The 19545-nt window shown below is 33.3% G+C and overlaps 1 protein-coding gene across 37 annotated transcripts in view; it reads left to right on the top strand.

The window, feature by feature from the left end:
* The window catches only part of TBC1D5 (TBC1 domain family member 5), a 598207-nt gene that overhangs the window by 367375 nt on the left and 211287 nt on the right, over positions 1-19545 (top strand). For all 37 annotated transcript variants that reach the window (XM_063611375.1, XM_063611384.1, XM_055295545.2 and 34 more), the window contains 4 exons: positions 4519-4607; positions 6470-6520; positions 6611-6680; positions 8895-9067. In XM_063611375.1, the coding sequence (XP_063467445.1) occupies positions 4519-4607; positions 6470-6520; positions 6611-6680; positions 8895-9067 (383 nt within the window). The remainder of the gene's footprint in view (positions 1-4518; positions 4608-6469; positions 6521-6610; positions 6681-8894; positions 9068-19545) is intronic.

Raw genomic sequence — 19545 nt, 5'->3', positions numbered from 1 at the left:
TTTAGACAAAAATCTATCAATTACTGAATAAGAAAGTATTATTAACTTACTCCTGGGTGTCATTTTAAAATATGTAATTACTCCCTGTACATGTTTAAAATCCTATAGATTTTTTACAGAAAAATAATACCTTGCTGTAGAAGGACTGAATATTTAGCCAGATCAAATTTAAGAAAAAACCTTAAGTTTCATCACAAGCTGTTAAAGCTATTATTTTGTACTAGGTGACACCCCGTTTAACATCGACCATATTGTTAATAGTTATGGGATTTTATTGAATTAATGAGTCTGTTATCATGTAGTAGAATGTCTTGCTGAGTTAATTGAAATTGCAGAGATTATATAAATGGTATTAATGAACTTTGACTGCCTGATGCCTTAGCTTTAATAAAGACTGCTTGGTGGGCTAAATGAACACAGGCAGATAAAAGAACAGGTTCAATTTTGTGAACCTACAGGCTGTTGTTGAAGAAAACTTTGTTACCTTTATTTTCAACTGGCATGAGTTTGGAGTGCGGTGACTACTAACAATCTAGCAGGGATAAAGGCTTTTAAGCAGGCAGAAATGCTGACAATATAGGTGGAAGCAAAATATACATTTTGGGAACAAGAAGCATACTATCAATAAATTATTTTTTATTATGCTTTGTCAAATTTATAGCATACTGAATTCATGATTATTGTTTCTGGTATTTCTCTTTTCTTTTAAAGATGTCTATGTAATTGCCATTTGTAATTATTAAGCAGGTTTTACTAGTCTAGAATTGATAGCAAAACCAAAAATCTCTTTTAGGTATTTGAAAAAAAATCCCTAGTTGAGATGAAAGTCAAAACTGAGCTTGTAAAATAGTTTTAATGGTATTCAAAAGACTCTTAATTTCCATTCTGCCAAGAACACCTTTATTTATTGATTTGAAATATGATTTAATTCTATTCTTTTTTTCATATTGTAGCTTAGCTTTTTTCACTATGGGGATATATTAAGTGGTAGATATTGCATTCATTCAGTCAATATGTAGTGAGTACCTTCTTTGTGCTGGGCCTGTGGTAGGATCTGGATGTGTATACACACACACACATACACACACAGTCACAGTTGTACAGTGTCCATTCTTACCTGCAATACAATACAGTACAGTACAGTAGTTCACCCTTACCTGCAGTTTCACTTTCTGTGGTTTCAGTTACCTGCGGCCAACCAGGATTCAAAAACAGTTGAGTATGGTACAATAAGATATTTTGAGAGAGAGAGAGAGAGAGAAACCACAATCACATAATATTGTTACACTATATTGTTATAATTGTTCTATTCTTATTAATTGTTGTTCATCTTAGTGTGCCTAATTTATAATCTTTAATTTAAATCATAATTTTAATACCTTTGTCATACAGGTGTATGTATAAAAACAGCATGGTATGTGTAGTTTTCAGTGCTATTTACAGTTTTAGGCATCTACTGGGAGGTCTTAGAATATATCTCCTTCACATAATGAGGGACTACTGTATAGCCATTTCTGTGCTCATTTTATTGTTTTGTTCCTTTCTCTCTAGACCACAAGCTCCATCAAAGTTAGGAACTTGCCCACTTCATTCACTTTTGTGTCCACAGCAAATACAGGCATTTAATAGTTTTTGCGATAAGTGAATGATTAATGGAGAATCTAGACAGAGTGGTGTCACAGAAACTAGAAGGAAGAGAACATTTAAAGTTGGACAGATCCATTTAGACAAGAACTCTTATTAAACTAGCCATAACTTGTTATAAAATATATTTTGGGGAAAAAGCACTATTTCTTTCAAAAGGGCATGCCACTGACAGCAAAGAAAGAAAACTTCATGATAAACCTAGTAAGAACTATGCAGTTCTGCAAATTTTTGGATTGGGAAATCTGATGTTCTTAAAAATACTCTCCTCAAGTTAATTTCAATGCAATGCCAATAACAATTTTAATGTTTTGTTTACCATTTTGTATAACCTACATGATAATGATATAGCCTGGAATAAAAAAATAGAATCATCAAGATAAATTTGAAAAAAAGGAGCAGAAAGTAGGAAATATTAGAATATTTTAAAGGTTGAATCTTTATAATGGTACAGTTATTGTTAATAATATACAAACCAATGTATTTCACAGTGACAGCCTGGAAAAAATGTAAGCTAAATATTTATTTTTTACTAAAGATGGCATTTCAGAACTCTGGGGAGAAGATGGGTTATTCAACTGATTGAATAGATTGAATTTATTGAAGATGGAATGATTAATCAGTAAATTGGTGTAATTATTTTGGAGAAAAACATACTTATTTTCATGGCAAAAATTAAACTTATATCAGTTAAGCGAAGAATTAACTGAAAAAAAAAAAAAGGAAACTGTATTCTTTCCTAATCTCAATATGAGGAAGGCATTTATAGGCATGAAAGCAAAATAGAAACCATGAAGAATGATTTATTGTATTGACTAAAGTGTATAATGTCAGTATGATATATCATAGAAATCAAAAGTAAGACTAATGATAAGCATGGTAAAATGTTTGTAACAAAAATTACACAGGGTTAATACCTTTCACTGGTATAGAACTATTAGACATCACCAAGGAAAGGAAACACTTCATCAGGAGAAAAAGGGCAATTTATTAAGTAAAAACGGTCAATAAAATTTTGGGGTTCAATCTTGCTAGCATTTAAATAAACTATAACAATTTAACTGTAAAACTTGACAAAATTTTTTTAAAACACTCTGAATATAGGTGAGGATGTGTGAGAGAGTGATTTTTATATTCTTCACTGAGGGAATTCTTTCTGGAGACAGCTTAATGGTATACATCCTACCACAGTTTAACACATGTTTTTACCCCTTTGCCCTGAAATTCTACTTCCAAGCACTTTAATCCTGGAGAAATCCTCAGAAATAGGCAAAAAAAGATCACAAGGATATCTATTGGAGTTTTAAATTTATTTCTTAACTTTTGGTTTTTGTCTGGCCTCCCTCTCCCCCTTTATCATTTTCTTATTTTGGTTTTTGCTTTTCCATGCTTTTCTATTAATACAATACTTATTTATTATTTTAATGATTAGAATTATGGCACTTTCTTTTTGGAGTAACTTGAGACTATTCCAAGAGAGTAAACCCTTCATGATTTTTAAAGCAGAGTTAGTAATCCTTAATGTCATTTTTCTACGTGTCTAACATGTTATCTGAGAGATTTTTTTCAAAGTTTGTTTAATAAGGAGATGGTTACCTATAAAGATTGAAATGACATGTAGTCATTTGTCCTAAATCACAAGTAAATTTTCAATTAATCATAAATTGTTTTGTAAAAATATAACTAAATCTTTTTAATTCAAAGCTAGTGATAACTTATACATGAAGCCTGAAAAAGTTAACTTGCATATTATCTTTATGATAACAATTGGCTTTCTAAGAATAGTACAGTACTATTAGACTGTGCAGAGGACTGTGTGACTCTGTTCATCCATTATAGGAAGCCTTCTCTGATTCTACCAGCAAAATATTTGTCTCCTCTCTGCTTTCATATTTTATTTTTATTTCCTCTAAAAGTGGTATTTTGTCTTGTCTTTTTATAAAAGAGCACCCCTAGTTACTAAGCAAAAGGAAAGTAGTAATTTGCTCACTTTAAGAGATAGGAAAGATTATAATCTGTTTTAACTTGCTGAAATGTTTTTTGATGCTTAAGGGGGAAAGAAATCTCAATTAGCAAAGGTAGCCATAATGTGGAATACCATATGTCACCACAATAATGGATCAGTAATGGATTTTTATAGTACCCTTTTAAGGACAGCTTAGTAACTAATATTATACCTTTTTGTTTCTATTCCTGTTTTTCGTGAAAACCAATATAAGGAGGAAAATCGTATTGGTGAAATCATTAAATAAATTGAAATTAACCTTAGAGTTTAAGTAGACAGGAAAAAATTATGGTAGTTTTCTGATTAAACATGTTAAATCCTATTTTAACAAGTTTATTTTCTGTCAAACCTTCTTAAGGTTGTTTCTTTTATTATCCAACATTTTAGCTAGCTGACTTCAGCACTTCCTAAATCTACAGACATCCTAATTTTGAGCCATTATATAATGAAAACATTGGATGTAATTTCCTTAGTTCTACAGTTCGTAGTTGCCCTTCTTACTGCAGATCTTAACACTGTAGCTTATGATTATAATTTGCATAAATGAAATTCATATTTATGAGTACAGATCTTGAAGCAACTGACAGGTGCAAGGTTATCCACCATGCCAATTTATTGTTTGTCATGTCATTTAAAAGAGAACTGCTCTCCATGTTTTAAAGAAGAATACCTGCTGTGGTTGAATTAGAATCAAATTCTGAACGTAGATAAAAATCTCATCTTGTAGCTTTCCATTTTTATGTGTTCTATATAATATGGAAATTTTGCTAGTGGGAATTGGTTTGAAGAAGTATTTAACTGAGTTTATACTGTCCACTAATGGACTCTGAGTATCCATCTCTTTCATTTTTCTGGCTCTTTTATTTCAGGGCATGCACGAGCTGTTAGCACCTATAGTCTTTGTCCTTCACTGTGACCACCAAGCTTTTCTACATGCCAGTGAGTCTGCACAGCCCAGGCAAGTTTTTTTTTAATATGAGCTCCATTTGTTTTTTAGCCCCCACGGTAACCTTTGTTTTTGAAACCTCAAAATCTTTTAAATGGAAGGTACTTACAAGCTGTACAAGTTGTAAACATTTGATTGTGTTTCATGTGGTTAATTGTTAATTCTACTTAATAGTTGTTAGGCCAGTTTAGCTATGGGGAAAATTTAGAATCATAAATGTCTTTGGAATTCTTGATTCTGTATCAAAGGAAGACATGTAAGTAATGGATCAAGAATGGAAAATTTTTGTTGTAATCACAAAAGTGCTAGTGATTGATATTATCCATATATATCATCCTCTAATGATCCATTTTTTACTCCAAGCTGAATAAGACTTTATATATGAGATTATCTCTCCTCATCAGGTTTGACTCAGCTTAATTCATAAGGGAGCAGAGCCACAAAGAACCTCAGTCTGTAAATAAACAAAATTGCTTCTCAAATTTTTTAGATATATTCATTTATTCTTCCCTGCAAATAACTTTTGTAATTGGATTCAACTTAGGCTAATTGTTAGAATTCATTTTTCTAACTTAAGATACCCTAACTTTGGGGCCTTCAGAAAATCATTTTGGAAATGGAGTGCTCTGGGACTGTCAGGTTGTGTCCAGGAGTATTCATGAGGCCAGCCCATCTATATGCAGTAAACAGAAAACTTGTAGATAACATTTCACATATCTGATTATAAGATCTTTATTAATCAAATATAGCTATCCATTTTGCTGAGCATATATTCAGGCCTTTGTTTAATTAACTTTTGTCTACTAGTTTATAGATTAGTATTTTCAAGTTTCCTTGAAGCTTTGCTAATTTTACTGAGTTTTTTTTTTATCTTGACAAGAGTATAACCATATATAACTTGCTTTCACTTCAGTTATTCTAAAATATAAACATGAAGTTAGTATTAGGATCATGTTGTAATGCCTTTTTTTTTTTTTTTTTTTTTTTTTTTTTTTTAGTTTTATTTTTTGAGACGGAGTCTTGCTCTGTCACCGGGCTGGAGTACAAAAGCGGTATCTCGGCTCACTGCAACCTCTGCCTTGCGGGTTCAAGCGATTCTCCTGCCTCAGACTCCCGAGTAGCTGGGACTACAGGCGGGCACTACCTTGTCCAGCTAATTTTTGTATTTTTAGTAGAGATGGGGTTTCACCATGTTGGCCAGGATGGTCTTGATCTCTTGACCTCGTGATCTACCCACCTCGGCCTCCCAAAGTGTTGGGATTACAGGTGTGAGCCACCATGCTTGGCCTGCCATTTTTTTTTTTTTTTTAACATGTGAGTGTATTCTTCAGACAGCAGCTCTTTAAAAAATGTGCATGTAGAATATAATTTACAAAAAAAATAGGTGATTGAAAATAGCTTTTAAATGTGTTGGACCTGCTTCTTCAGCTGATTCAATCTGTTAAAAAATAAATGCTTAAGAGGTGTTGTCACTGATAAATTGATGTTAAAATGAAAATCCAGTTAAAGAAAATAAATCAATGTTTTGATATTGCATATTTGACCAGTAGCTACCTTTTTGTTCTTTTGGACAACAAGTGATAGATTGTGGATTAATTGATTATTCTAGATGAATCATAGTCAAGGAATATATTGTCATAGTCTGTATTTATTTGGAATAATTAGTTCATATGGCATAGACAAGGCAGCTAATTTGTTTTTGATCTTTATAGAAAGCATATCATTTGTTAATGGCATTGCTCTTTTCATTAAAAAAGACCAATTTTTCTCGTTTGCACATTATATGAAAGTTGTCTTATATAGAATAAGACAAACTCTGCCTCTTTAATTATTCAAAAATTACACATTTTGATTGCTCGTATTGTTTTTTTAAGTGAGGAAATGAAAACTCTCTTGAACCCTGAGTATCTGGAACATGATGCCTAGTAAGTACAAAAAGTTTCTTTGTTTTATTTTTTTATACCATCGTTATTTTAATGAAAGTTAAACATAGCATTATGTTATTTTATTTTTAGTGCAGTATTCTCACAACTTATGGAAACTGCTGAACCTTGGTTTTCAACTTTTGAGCATGATGGTCAGAAGGTAAATCTTATAGTACAGATCTTTTCAGTATATGCGATGGAGCAAATGCTTTCAATAAATAACAACATGTAACCAAAGAATAGTATATGGCCTTTATTATTGCTATAACCAAAATGAAATTACCTATAGAATAAGATTGAGCCTGGGGATCTAAGTATATTTCTAATCATATTGGCAGATACACAAAGGCAATGTAAAAATTTCATATAAATACATTTTATATGTGTGTATATTAATCAAGCAGCATAAGTGCTTAGTTACAAAATCATTATAATCTTTCTCTTGCTACCCTAGTTAGTTGGTATACACATTATTACTGAAGTGCATAGGTAAAATCTGTATCAAATAGGTTGTTTTGCTTTTACCAATGCGTTGCTATTGAATTCATACATTTAGCATCAATATCCCTTACTCTTACTCTTATTCTTATTTTTAACTAGATTTTAAATTTTTATATAATTCACATAGCATAACTTGTACCTATTAAACTTTTAATGGTTTTTAGTATATTTATAGGGTTAGCAGGCAAACATCCCTGCTATCTAATTCCAAAACATTTTTTTGATCACCCAAAAAGAAAACTGCATGTCCATTAACAGTCACTCTCCATTTCCCTATTCCTACAGGCCCTGGCATCACTAGTATAGTTTCTGTCTCTATGGACTTGCTGATTCTGGATATTTCATATAAGTGGAATCATATACTGCCATTTGTGACTGACTCCTTTCACTTGGCATAGTGTTTTCAGTTTTCATTCATATTGTGGCATGTACCAGTATTTCTTTTTATGCCTGAATAATATTGTATTATATAGATATACCACATTTTGTTTATCCATACATCAGTCGATGGACATTTGGGTTATTTTCACTTTTGGCTATTGTGAATAACTTTGAACATTTGTATACAAGCTTTGTATGAACATGTGTTCACTTCTCTTGTTACATACCTAGAAGTGGAATTGCTGAGTTAACTATATTTTCAAACTAACCTTCATGCTATCTTAGTGATCATTATGGTTGTCTCATTGTATTACACAATATTGGAAAAATCACAAATTGTTCTGGCAATGGATACTGTTAAAGAATTTGGCATATTGTTTCCAGTATGGTTTATTTCCTTTATATTGGTATAATTAATTGCTTTCCGGTTAGAAACCATTATTACTCAGTCACTTCATTCCATCTCTTAAAAAATGAAATAGGTAATCGATGTTTTTCATGCCTTTGGCCAGCTCAGAGGTTGGCATCCTACTGCCTGTAGGTCAAATTTGGCCTACCATCTGTTTTTATACATCTTATGAGTTAAGAATGGTTTTTAACATTTTTAAATGGTTAGAAAACTGTCAAAAGAAGAATAGTATTTTGTAACATGTGAAAAGAATATGAAATTTAAGTTTCCATGCCCTTAAATAAAATGTTTTGGAACACAGTCATTCCTATTTGTTTACTTATTGTCTGTGGCTGCATGATCATTGCAGTGGCAGAGTTGCAGCACAGACTGTGTGACTTGTAAAGCCTAAAATATTTACTCTCTGGCTCTTTATAGGGAAAGTTTGCTGACCCCTACACTAGGTGATAAAGTATTTCTTCATATACCAACATATTATATTGTAAAAGGGTTGTTGAAGGTAAAAGCTACTGTAAGCATATTTGGCAAACTACTTTATATTTTTGGAATAATAACCTTTAGTTCTTGGCAAGTTATGTGATGAAGTCATAGACTTAAATGAACATCAACATTTTGAGCAGAGTATTTGAACACATTTAAACACTGATCATTTCTTAATAGTGGTCATTTTGTATTTTATAACTGAGTCACGCTAGGTGAGAAACTCAGTGACTAAACTGTGAGGGTTATCAGTTCTTGATTTTACCTAATTGTATTGATATTACTGAGTCAGCTTTATAAAAGTGGCTTAGACAACACAAAGAAAGACATTAATTTTATCAAGGAGCATAATAGATGTGACTTTTGAACATTCATCTTAATTACCCTTATATATGAATGAATAATATATTCCTAAAAAGTATTTCTAGTGAATCCCTTTTTCATCTTCCTATTTTAATTATTTCATGGTGCTCTCACCTTTTTTTAAGAATGAGTAGTAAGCAGATAATAAGACTTGTTTAAACTGTCATTGATAAAGAATGACATCCATATATTTATTAATTTTATATTTAAATAATACATGTTCAATTTTTCTGTTTTTAGGGGAAAGAAACACTGATGACTCCCATTCCCTTTGCTAGACCACAAGATTTAGGGCCAACAATTGCTATTGTTACTAAAGTCAACCAGATCCAGGATCATCTACTGAAGAAGCATGATATTGAGCTTTACATGCACTTGAACAGACTAGAAATTGCACCACAGATATATGGGTTGTAAGTATTAAGGTTCTTCTGTTTGTTTTTTGTTTTTTTTTTTTTTTGAGACAAAGTCTCAGTTTTTCACCCATGCCGGAGTACGGTGGCATGATCTTGGCTCACTGCAAACTCTGCCCCCTGGGCTCAAGCGATCCTCCTACCTCAGCTTCCCAAGTAGCTGATACCACAGATACGTGCCACCAAGCCCAGCTAAGTTTTTGTAGTTTTGGTAGATGGGGTTTCACCATGTTGGCCAGGCTCCCCTTGAACTCCTGAGCTTGCTTCTGCCTTCCAAAGTGCTGGGATTACAGATATGAGCCATTGCACCCAGGCTAAAGTTTAAATTTCAACTACATCTAATTATATAGTAGTTTCTAATGATATGTAAATTTCTATGTGCTTGGATCCTTCAAAGTAAAAATAACAACTGTTCCATCTCCATTTTATTTCACATCTCTTGTATGTGCCTATGTGCATGCTCAGTGCTTATCAATTTCACCTATGTATGGTATCTCATCTAATACTCTCTGTAATACCAACCCTGTAAATTGGGTATTATTCCTTTATTAGAGATGAAGAAGCTAAGGCTCAGATTTAGTTTACACATACTGCACAGTGAAATCGTAACTCAGAGCCATAATTATTTAGGATTGGCTACATAATTTGCAGAGCCCAGTGCAAAAGAAAGATGCAAGGCCCCTTTGAAAAAATGAGTGAGAATTTCAAGCTGGTAACAGCAGATCATTGAACCAAGAATTCCAAGAAGTTGTATGAGTCATACATGCATGGAGCCAGCCCCAAATCCTAACAATACTATAAAATGTTTGTGTTCTTTCCATTATATCATGTGATCATCTTTTGTTCTACCCTCAGAGGTAGATTCCTATAAGTAAGATAGATGCCTCTCAGGGACCTTAAGGACCATAATGTATTAATTTTCTTCAGCCACATAACTTCTGTAACATGTCATAGCAGAACAGGGACATGGTCACTCCTTAGGGGTGCGTGTGCATGTGTGTGTGTGTGTGTGTATTTTTTCAGTGGCTTATAAGGTGTGTATGCAAATTAGAAAATAGTGATTTTAGTAAATGTGAATTATCTATGTAGAGCTATAGACAAAAGGGTTCTTTATATTGAAATAGTAGAACATTTATATGTAGTGCTAGGCAGTTTCTTCGTAGATATTTTATGTAAAGCTTAACTCTCTGTTAGGTAGAACATGCAAAATTGAGGCATTTTTTTATTGAGGTGTACATAGTAGATGCTCAATAAATGTGAATTCATTATTTGAATTGCAGAGAATCTCAAGCAAGTCACCCAGAGCAGGGTCTGTTTATTTAACCCAGAAAAGAGAATAAATTAGTGTTTCATTTATATTCTGATTTTATACAGTCTTTCATGAATAATAACTCTCAGCTGTTTTTCTTCTCTGGAAGCCCTGAACTGTGACTGAAGAAGTCTACTTTTCTGTTTTAACGCTGCATGTTTTCCTTTTTCTTACTTTAGCTTGCCCTCATCATTGAGAGCAGCTTCATTATTTCCACTGGAAATGAGAAAATTGTCTGTGACATGTGGTATTGGGCAGCAATGCAGGTTATTAATGAATTGCTATGTACATTTGAAAGTCTAATACATTTGTGATTATAGACATAAAAATTTATTTGAAATAGCTAGTAACAAGGTCAGGAGCTAAATTTTATATTCCTCTCCACTGTGCAAATAATTGCTATATCCAAATACAAAAGCACATTTTACACCCTCAAAAATTGCTTGCTAAGATCCAAAAATTGGTTTTAAATATTGGGGAAAGAAGTTGATGTTGAACATGTTTTTCATTTCTTTGAAATGCTTTATAATTTTTTGCCTTCTTGCCCAAACCGGTGCTTGATGTTGCAGTGGTGATGGCATGGGCTTGGGTGCAATAATTTATAACCAGAGTGTTTCTGTTTCCTTTTCAGATGTTAGTTTCCTTCAGTTAGTTTCAGGGGTTAGTTTCATCTTTATCATAATAATTTATAGAATTTCTTTGACATTTTGACCAGTACCTTCCCATTAAAATTCCATGATCCATGACATAATTACTCTTAATCTTTCCAACATTATCAGCAATACTGAAAATACCAGGTCTTGCAATAATCATAGCTACCTCATTTAGCTCATTATTTTTTAATAGAATCTGATCTGTATTATTTTTCAAAATAGGTATTTTTTAATCTTTGAAGAATAGATCACTCGTCTCAACTGGCCTTTATTACATTTTATAATGCAAGGATTTTATTTACCTATTTCACATAGTAATTTGGTTTTGTTATTACTATTTATGGAGCACATGAAAGGCCAGAGTGCTTGAATTTTCTTATATCCCTAAGCTGTACGGCCATCTGTACTAGCCATCTGTGTATTTTCTATTAATGACTATTAGAAACTTTGGGTCAAAAAACAGTGTAAGTCAGGCATGGTGGCACATTCCTGTAATCCCACCCTACTCGGGAGTCTGAGGCAGGATGATCGCTTGACCCAGGAGTTCAAGTCCAGCCTGGGCAACATAGCAAGACCCACATCTCTAATAATAACAATAATAATAATACTGCAGATAGAAGCATAGGCTCTGACATGAAACAGCCTTTGTTTTTTCATCTGTGAAATGGAAATTAAAAATAATGGTACCTACTTCATAGGGTGCCTGTGAGAATTAAATCATAATATACAAAAAAAAAGTAGTACTCAGTATGTAGTATACATTTAATGTATGTTTTGACATGCCTTTATTATCATTATTTGTCATTACCATTACTTAATTAGAATGTCATGGCTATGTGAATATGATGCCTTGTGTGAATCATTAGTTAGCCCTTCCAAGTCTGTCTTTGACTTTTTTTTTTCGTTTCACTAAAGCCTACATACTTCTCTTACCTGCAAACTTATAATAGCCGTCTTTTAGACCACTGCTTTCTAAAGTGATGCTATGGAAGTTGGGAGTAAACTTTTAGAAATGATCATATAGTTTGGCAGAATAAGTTTATGTTCTAGAATTTAATATTATAGTTTTGTATCTCATGGAAATGAATTAAAATATCTTATTCTATATCACATAAATATCTTAATCTAAGTAATTGCTGTGCTACTGTTTATTCCTTTTGGAAGAAAGTTATTAATTTAGTTTTACATTCAGAATTAATACTTGAAAATATAGTCAGTGGTTTGAGTAAATATCACCAAGGGGCAGATGTAAAATAATCTCTTTTTAGTTAATGAAACTGCTTTCTCAGATTACATAATAATTCATAATCGTGTCATCTAAAGTGTGCTTTTGCATGCCAGATATTTTATAGAATTTGAATTTTCAAACAAAACAAATTTTTTTGTAAAGTAAAATGTTTCAAGAAAATTATAAATTATAGTAAAAATGAAAAATTAGAAAATAAAAAAATAAAAGTTAATTATTAGAAATTATAGTAAAAATGTCAATAATGAATGAGCCAATGGCAAGATGTTATCATTACCAACAGCTTGTGTGGAAAGAGGAGTAAATCATAAATATATATTTACATGGGGGAAAAGTGTTAGCAAGATTAAATTAAGCCCCATGTAGAGTCCAGATTTCTATTTTTAGTCAAAATTTTTAACAGTTGCATGGGACATCAAATTACTTAAATCTAGTCTGTATTATGGTTATATTTGTCACTAAATTTTGCAATTATTTTTAAAACCAGTTTTTCCAAGAGAATATATGTTAATATCTCCTGAGGTGGGAGATGTGCCCTAAGTATGTACACTTGCTGCATTTTGCTAATAGATGTACTTAACAAAATTAGAATTAACAAATAGTACAAAAATATTACTTGCACCAAAATTTGATAATCTCATTCTAAATTAGATAATCTTAGTATTATATAAATGGATGACATTTATCTTGACATGTGAATAAGTCCACATGAATTCTTGAATATTATATAACAGCTTGCTTATTTAATGCTGTTACTTATATATTTAACTGTATTATCTTCTGGATGGTTAAAAATTTTTTGTTAGCAAATGTTAAATCAATTTACTACCTGTATTTTAGGTTTAATAAAATTAAATCTGCAATTAAATGTTCAACATAAGTGATTTTATAAAATAATATATCCTAAAGGTAATTTATACTATGTTTTTCATTAATTTTATGAAAGTTCCTTCTGTTGCACATAGAATGAAGTTTCTCTTACTATAATTCAAATAAATAATTGACATCTTTTTTTCTTTTTTTTTGAGAGGGTGTCTTGCTCTGTTGCCTAGGCTGGTGTGCAGTGGTGCAATCTTGGCTCACTGAAGCTTCTGCCTCCCATGTTCAAGCAATCATCCTGCCTCAGCCTCCTGAGTAGCTAGGATTATAGACGCCCACCACCACACCTGGCTAATTTTTGTATTTTCAGTAGAGATGGGGTTTCACCACATTGGACAGGCAGGTCTCAAACTCCCAACCTTGAGTGATCTGCCCGCCCGGGCTTCCCAAAGTGCTACGATTACACATGTGAGCCACTGCACCCAGCCTAATTAACATCTTGAGTTGTCTTTTGTTTGCCAATTATTGAATGGTATTGCACTTAAAAAAATTAGGTTGTATAAACCTGTCAATACATACTGACCAATTTCCAAAGTAAAATATTGACTGCATCATTTCCAGCTTTCCAAGGTAATTTTTTAAGAGTCATTTTTGTGGTATTTTTTAGTATGAGCATAAGAATGTCCTGAGATTTCATCACTTGGGGATTATTTTTGTGCAAAAGCACCTAAAATATTTGTGTTACAATTCTATCACTGATCACACGTCATGTTGTGAGTTCAAAAAACTCTAAATTAGAGCAGATTTATATAGAGATTCAATGCTACTACAACATTCTTTTATTATAAAGAGACTAAAATTTGAAGTTTTAACAGTTTTAGTAGGCCAGAATAACTGTTTTATTATCACCTTTAAATGTATTGAATCTGTAAATTTTTTACTGTATTTTATACTTTGATATAAATAGAGTACATAATAGGCATCTGTGGGATATGGAATTAATGTCACTTTTGAGGAAAGACCCTCATAACACGCTTGGGCTTCGGCAATGTTAAATTATGAGCTCTTTACAACACTCATGGGATAAATTTCATATCCCCCAAATGCTTATTATACATCTTCCATGTCTATTTTCTATTATCTGGATTAGCAGTTGTTTTACCGTGCAGTTTATTGTAATTTAATTGGGGAGATTCTTGGTTATTGATTACCAATCTGCCAAATTTTTTATATAATTTTAAAATACGTCATAGTATATTGGTTCTAACATATCATAGTATAATTATGTTGAATGCCAAGGTTTTTTTTAACCTATATTTAAGTATAAGCATATTGGTAAAAAAGTAACTCTCAGTCATCAGAAGTCAGTGTAATTATCCACCTAAAAAATTATATCTCTCGACAGTTAAAGAACTTCCTAAACACAGTTAACAACTGAGATATTCCTTTCTTTTCAGTCTTTTCAATGAGCTTTATATTATACATTAAACATAATACATGAAATATGAAGGATTAGAAAGTGATGATCCAATGATCACTTGCTTTCATACACTACTGAATGTTTTCCCAGAATTATTATTTTTCAGAAAGTAGGAGTTTTTCCCCTTCTACGTGAAGAATTATCACTGATTAAGAATTATGGGGAAGAATAATTAAATATTTGAAATAATTACTCGTAATTTATTATATTTATTATTTCCTGAGGGCTAGGCATTGTGCTAAAGGCTTTATCTTTTATCTTTTTTTTTTTTTTTTTTTTTTTTTTTTTTTGAGAAGGGGGTCTCACTCTGTCACCCAGGCTGGAGCGCAGCGGTGTGATCTCAGCTCACTGCAGCCTCCACCTCCCAGGCTCAAGGGATCCTCCCACCTCAGCCTCCCAAGTAGCTGGGACCACAGGCACCTGTCACCATGCCCAGCTAATTTTTTGTATTTTTGGTAAAGATAAGGTTTCACTATGTTGCCCAGGTTGATCTCAAACTTGTAAGCTCAGGTGATCTGCCTGCTTTGGCTTCCCAAAGTGCTGAGATTACAGGTGTGAGCCACCACTCCTGGCCAAAAGACTTTATCTTATTTAACCTAATAACACATAGAAATAGGTACTGTTATTATCCCCATTTTGTTGATGAGGAAATGAAGGATTATAAAGCCTTATTTAGATTAAATAGTTACCAAGAAGCTGAGCCAGGCTTTGAACTCTTGAGCTAAATATTCACAGTTTAATTTGACCAGGACTATAAGTGTGGTAGAAAGCTGAGGCACCTGAAGGTTTTATGTGTCACATTGGACCATGAGCCAAATTCAGCTTCACCAGCTATCAACGACCCAGGCTAGGTACAAGGCCCAGAATCAGAGGAGTCTTGTTAGTACTGATTAGAAACCAGCCTTATAAGGAAGGAATAGAAAATCAAGGGCACGGGAGAGCCTAAGGTCACAGCCATGCCCCAAATCAGGAATAAATGAGCTCCAGATCTTTCACATAGGATGTGCCCCCAGCAAATGTATAGCTAAAATAATAAGACATAGCCTAAAGGCTTAAATTTCCTTGTCGAAGTCCAATTCTGGCCTTATTTAAGTCAGACTACTGGATAAAAAATTAACAAAGCTTGGGGATGGGGATCTGCTACTTTAATCTTAAACTTGACCTACAAAAAAAGAGTGAATTGATGAAGTGGGAGAAACAACCTTTACTGACAGAGTGACCATGTATTTTAGCATAGTCAAAGGCCAAGAAGGAAAAGTGCTGAGTTATGCATGCACTTGCTTAGGAAGGGTACCATCCACATGCCTTTCTAGATAAAAATACACTTTTCCCACTGAGAGGTGAACAAAAATCAATAATTCAAGCAAGAGGAAAACAAGTGTAAGAGGACTACTGGAAAGCAATGTAACCAGTAAGATATGATTAAGTCTAAATAACTGAAAGCAATTGTCAAAAATAATCATGTCAATAGCAGTGAAAATAAGTTAAATCATTATTTGTATCTTAAGTCTACTTAATTCTAGTGAATAATTTAAAGAGGGAAGGAAGTATAGAAGTTTACATAATTCATCAGTACACATGAAATAAATATATTATTGCTGTTTCTAATCACTAAGTAAATGTTTTTAAAAACGCTCATAAAAGATGTTTATGCAATAGGCTTGTGACAATTAAATGAGAAAAATCATGTAGAGTACAATACCTGGCACATTGTAAGCACTCATCAGTGTTCATTGTTACTAATTTTTATGTGCTCAGTGCAAAATTCCTGGCTATTAATAAGACTCATAATAAGAAGTAGCAATAAGAAGAATAACAAAAGAAAGTAACAAGATTATTTACAAAGGAAACATAAAAGATGATGACAAAGCTATCAAACGTTAGTTATGGTACTATACATAAATGCTTTAAACTTACCTAATAAAAGGCAAAAATTATTGACTGGTTTTTAGACAGTATCCAACTATACGCTTCTTAGAAGAGCACTTTGGGAGGCTGAGGCGGGCGGATCACGAGGTCAGGAGATCGAGACCACGGTGAAACCCCGTCTCTACTAAAAAAAATACAAAAAAATTAGCCGGGCGTGGTGGCGGGCGCCTGTAGTCCCAGCTACTCGGAGAGGCTGAGGCAGGAGAATGGCGTGAACCCGGGAGGCGGAGCTTGCAGTGAGCCGAGATTGCGCCACTGCACTCCAGCCTGGGTGACAGAGCGAGACTCCGTCTCAAAAAAAAAAAAAAAAAAAAAGAAGAGGCAGCTAAAATAAATTGACATAGCTTGGTAAAGGATTACAGGGACAGCAACTGTAATATCAAGATAATATACTTCAAAGAAAAGCATTGAAAGAAACAGAGAATAGCCTTGTATATTCATAAAACATTCAATTCTTCATAGACATACAATAGCCTTGAATTTTGGTATGTAAAATCCATGACAGCAAGGAGTTTGTCTGTCTTATTCATTGATATATCTCAAATGCCTCCCTAAACTGAACCTGGCATGTGGTAAACACTCAGCAAATAATTTTTGAGTGCATGAGAAGATGAATGAATGGGAAGGAAAGAAAAACAAAAGAAGGAAAGATCACAAACGAGTAATACATGGATCTGGTTATTCAAAATATGATATGGTGAAAATTTTGTTGCTATTTTAAGGAACATCAAGTAATAAGAATGAAAGAATTACAACTCTAAATAATTAGTAGAAAACATACATGAATAGCCTATCTTCCAATGACAATAGATTTTGTAAGAATATCAGTGAAGACATTCTAGAGGGTAAGCTGGAAATTTGACTACATCAAAATTTCAGTCCGGGACGGGGTTGATGGTGCTGCCTGATTCTTGTATTGTTCTTTGCTCGATTAAACTCTGTTAAATTAAAAAAAAAATTAGTCCAATAAAATTCAGTACAAATTTTTCCTTATGATTTTTAAATTGGTTTAAAAAATTTAACATCCATAAAGAAATAATATAAAGAATAAAATACTAGTTTTTATTTTTTATATATAGAGTCGTAAATTTGGTAAGAAATCACTAATCCATTAAGTAGAACAGTAAAATGAATCAACAAATGCATAAGGAAAAATTAACAATGGCCAGTACGTATAGTGAAAACTTTCAGCTATTCAAACATTTAAAGAAACAGAAATTAGGTGGCTCATGCTTATAATCACAGTGCTTTGAGAGGTCATGGCGGGAAGATATCTTGAGGCCAGGAGTTTGAGATCAGGCTGGGCAAGGTAGCGAGACCCTTGCCTCTACCCAAAAAATAAAAATAAAGAAAGAAAGAAAAAGGAAAGAAAAGAAAGAAAAAATTAGCCAGGTATGGTGGTGTACACCTGTAGTCCCAGAGACTTGGGAGTAGACCCTGTCTCTAAAAAATAAAAAAAGGAAAGAAATATACAAATTAAATGGCATAATATAATTTTCACTTAGATTGGTAAAGATTAGAGAAAATTGTGCTCAATGTTGATATAATCATTTAGGAGGCAATTGGGAGGATAAGTCAGAAATCTGACCAATTGGATTCTTTGACTCATCATTTTACTTTTTTTTATTATTTTATTTTATTTTATTATGCTTTAAGTTTTAGGGTACATGTGCACAATGTGCAGGTTTGTTACATACGTATACATGTGCCATGTTGGTGTGCTGCATCCATTAACTCATCATTTAGCGTTAGGTATATCTCCTAATGCTATGTCTCCCCACTCCCCCCACCCCACAACAGTCCCCAGAGTGTGATGTTCCCGTTTCTGTGCCATGTGTTCTCATTGTTCAATTCCCACCTATGAGTGAGAACATGGGGTGTTTGGTTTTTTGTCCTTGTGATAGTTTACTGAGAATGATGATTTCCAGTTTCATCCATGTCCCTACAAAGGACATGAACTCATCATTTTTATGGCTACATAGTATTCCATGGTGTGTATGTGCCACATTTTCTTAATCCAGTCTATCGTTGTTGCACATTTGGGTTGGTTCCAAGTCTTTGCTATTGTGAATAGTGCCCCAATAAACATACGTGTGCATGTCTCTTTATAGCAGCATGATTTATAGTCCTTTGGGTATATACCCAGTAATGGGATGGCTGGGTCAAATGGTATTTCTAGTTCTAGATCCCTGAGGAATCGCCACACTGACTTCCACAATGGTTGAACTAGTTTACAGTCCCACCAGCAGTGTAAAAGTGTTCCTATTTCTCCACATCCTCTCCAGCAAGTGTTGTTTCCTGACTTTTTAGTGATGGCCATTCTAACTGGTGTGAGATGGTATCTCATTGTGGTTTTGATTTGCATTTCTCTGATGGCCAGTGATGATGAGCATTTTTTCATGTGTTTTTTGGCTGCATAAATGTCTTCTTTTGAGAAGTGTCTGTTGATGTCCTTTGCCCACTTTTTGATGGGGCTGTTTGTTTTTTTCTTGTAAATTTGTTTGAGTTCATTGCAGATTCTGGATATTAGCCCTTTGCAGATGAGTAGGTTGTGAAAATTTTCTCCCATTTTGTAGGTTGCCTGTTCACTCTGATGGTAGTTTCTTTTGCTGTGCAGAAGCTCTTTAGTTTAATTATATCCCATTTGTCAATATTGGCTTTTGTTGCCATTGCTTTTGGTGTTTTAGACATGAAGTCCTTGCCTATGCTTATGTCCTGAATGGTATCGCCTAGGTTTTCTTCTAGAGTTTCTATGGTTTTAGGTCTAACATGCAAGTCTTTAACCCATCTTGAATTAATTTTTATATAAGGTGTAAGGAAGGGATCCAGTTTCAGCTTTCTACATATGGCTAGCCAGTTTTCCCAGCACCATTTATTAAATAGGGAATCCTTTCCCCATTTCTTGTTTTTGTCAGGTTTGTCAAAGATCAGATAGTTGTAGATATGCGGCATCATTTCTGAGGGCTCTGTTCTGTTCCATTGATCTATATCTCTGTTTTGGTACCAGTACCTTGCTGTTTCGGTTACTGTAGCCTTGTAGTA

Source organism: Symphalangus syndactylus, chromosome 10 (assembly GCF_028878055.3).
Source record: "Symphalangus syndactylus isolate Jambi chromosome 10, NHGRI_mSymSyn1-v2.1_pri, whole genome shotgun sequence".
Taxonomy (NCBI): domain Eukaryota; kingdom Metazoa; phylum Chordata; class Mammalia; order Primates; family Hylobatidae; genus Symphalangus; species Symphalangus syndactylus.
The sequence above is the reverse complement of the archived record's forward strand: the minus strand, read 5'-3'. Positions and strand labels throughout refer to the sequence as shown.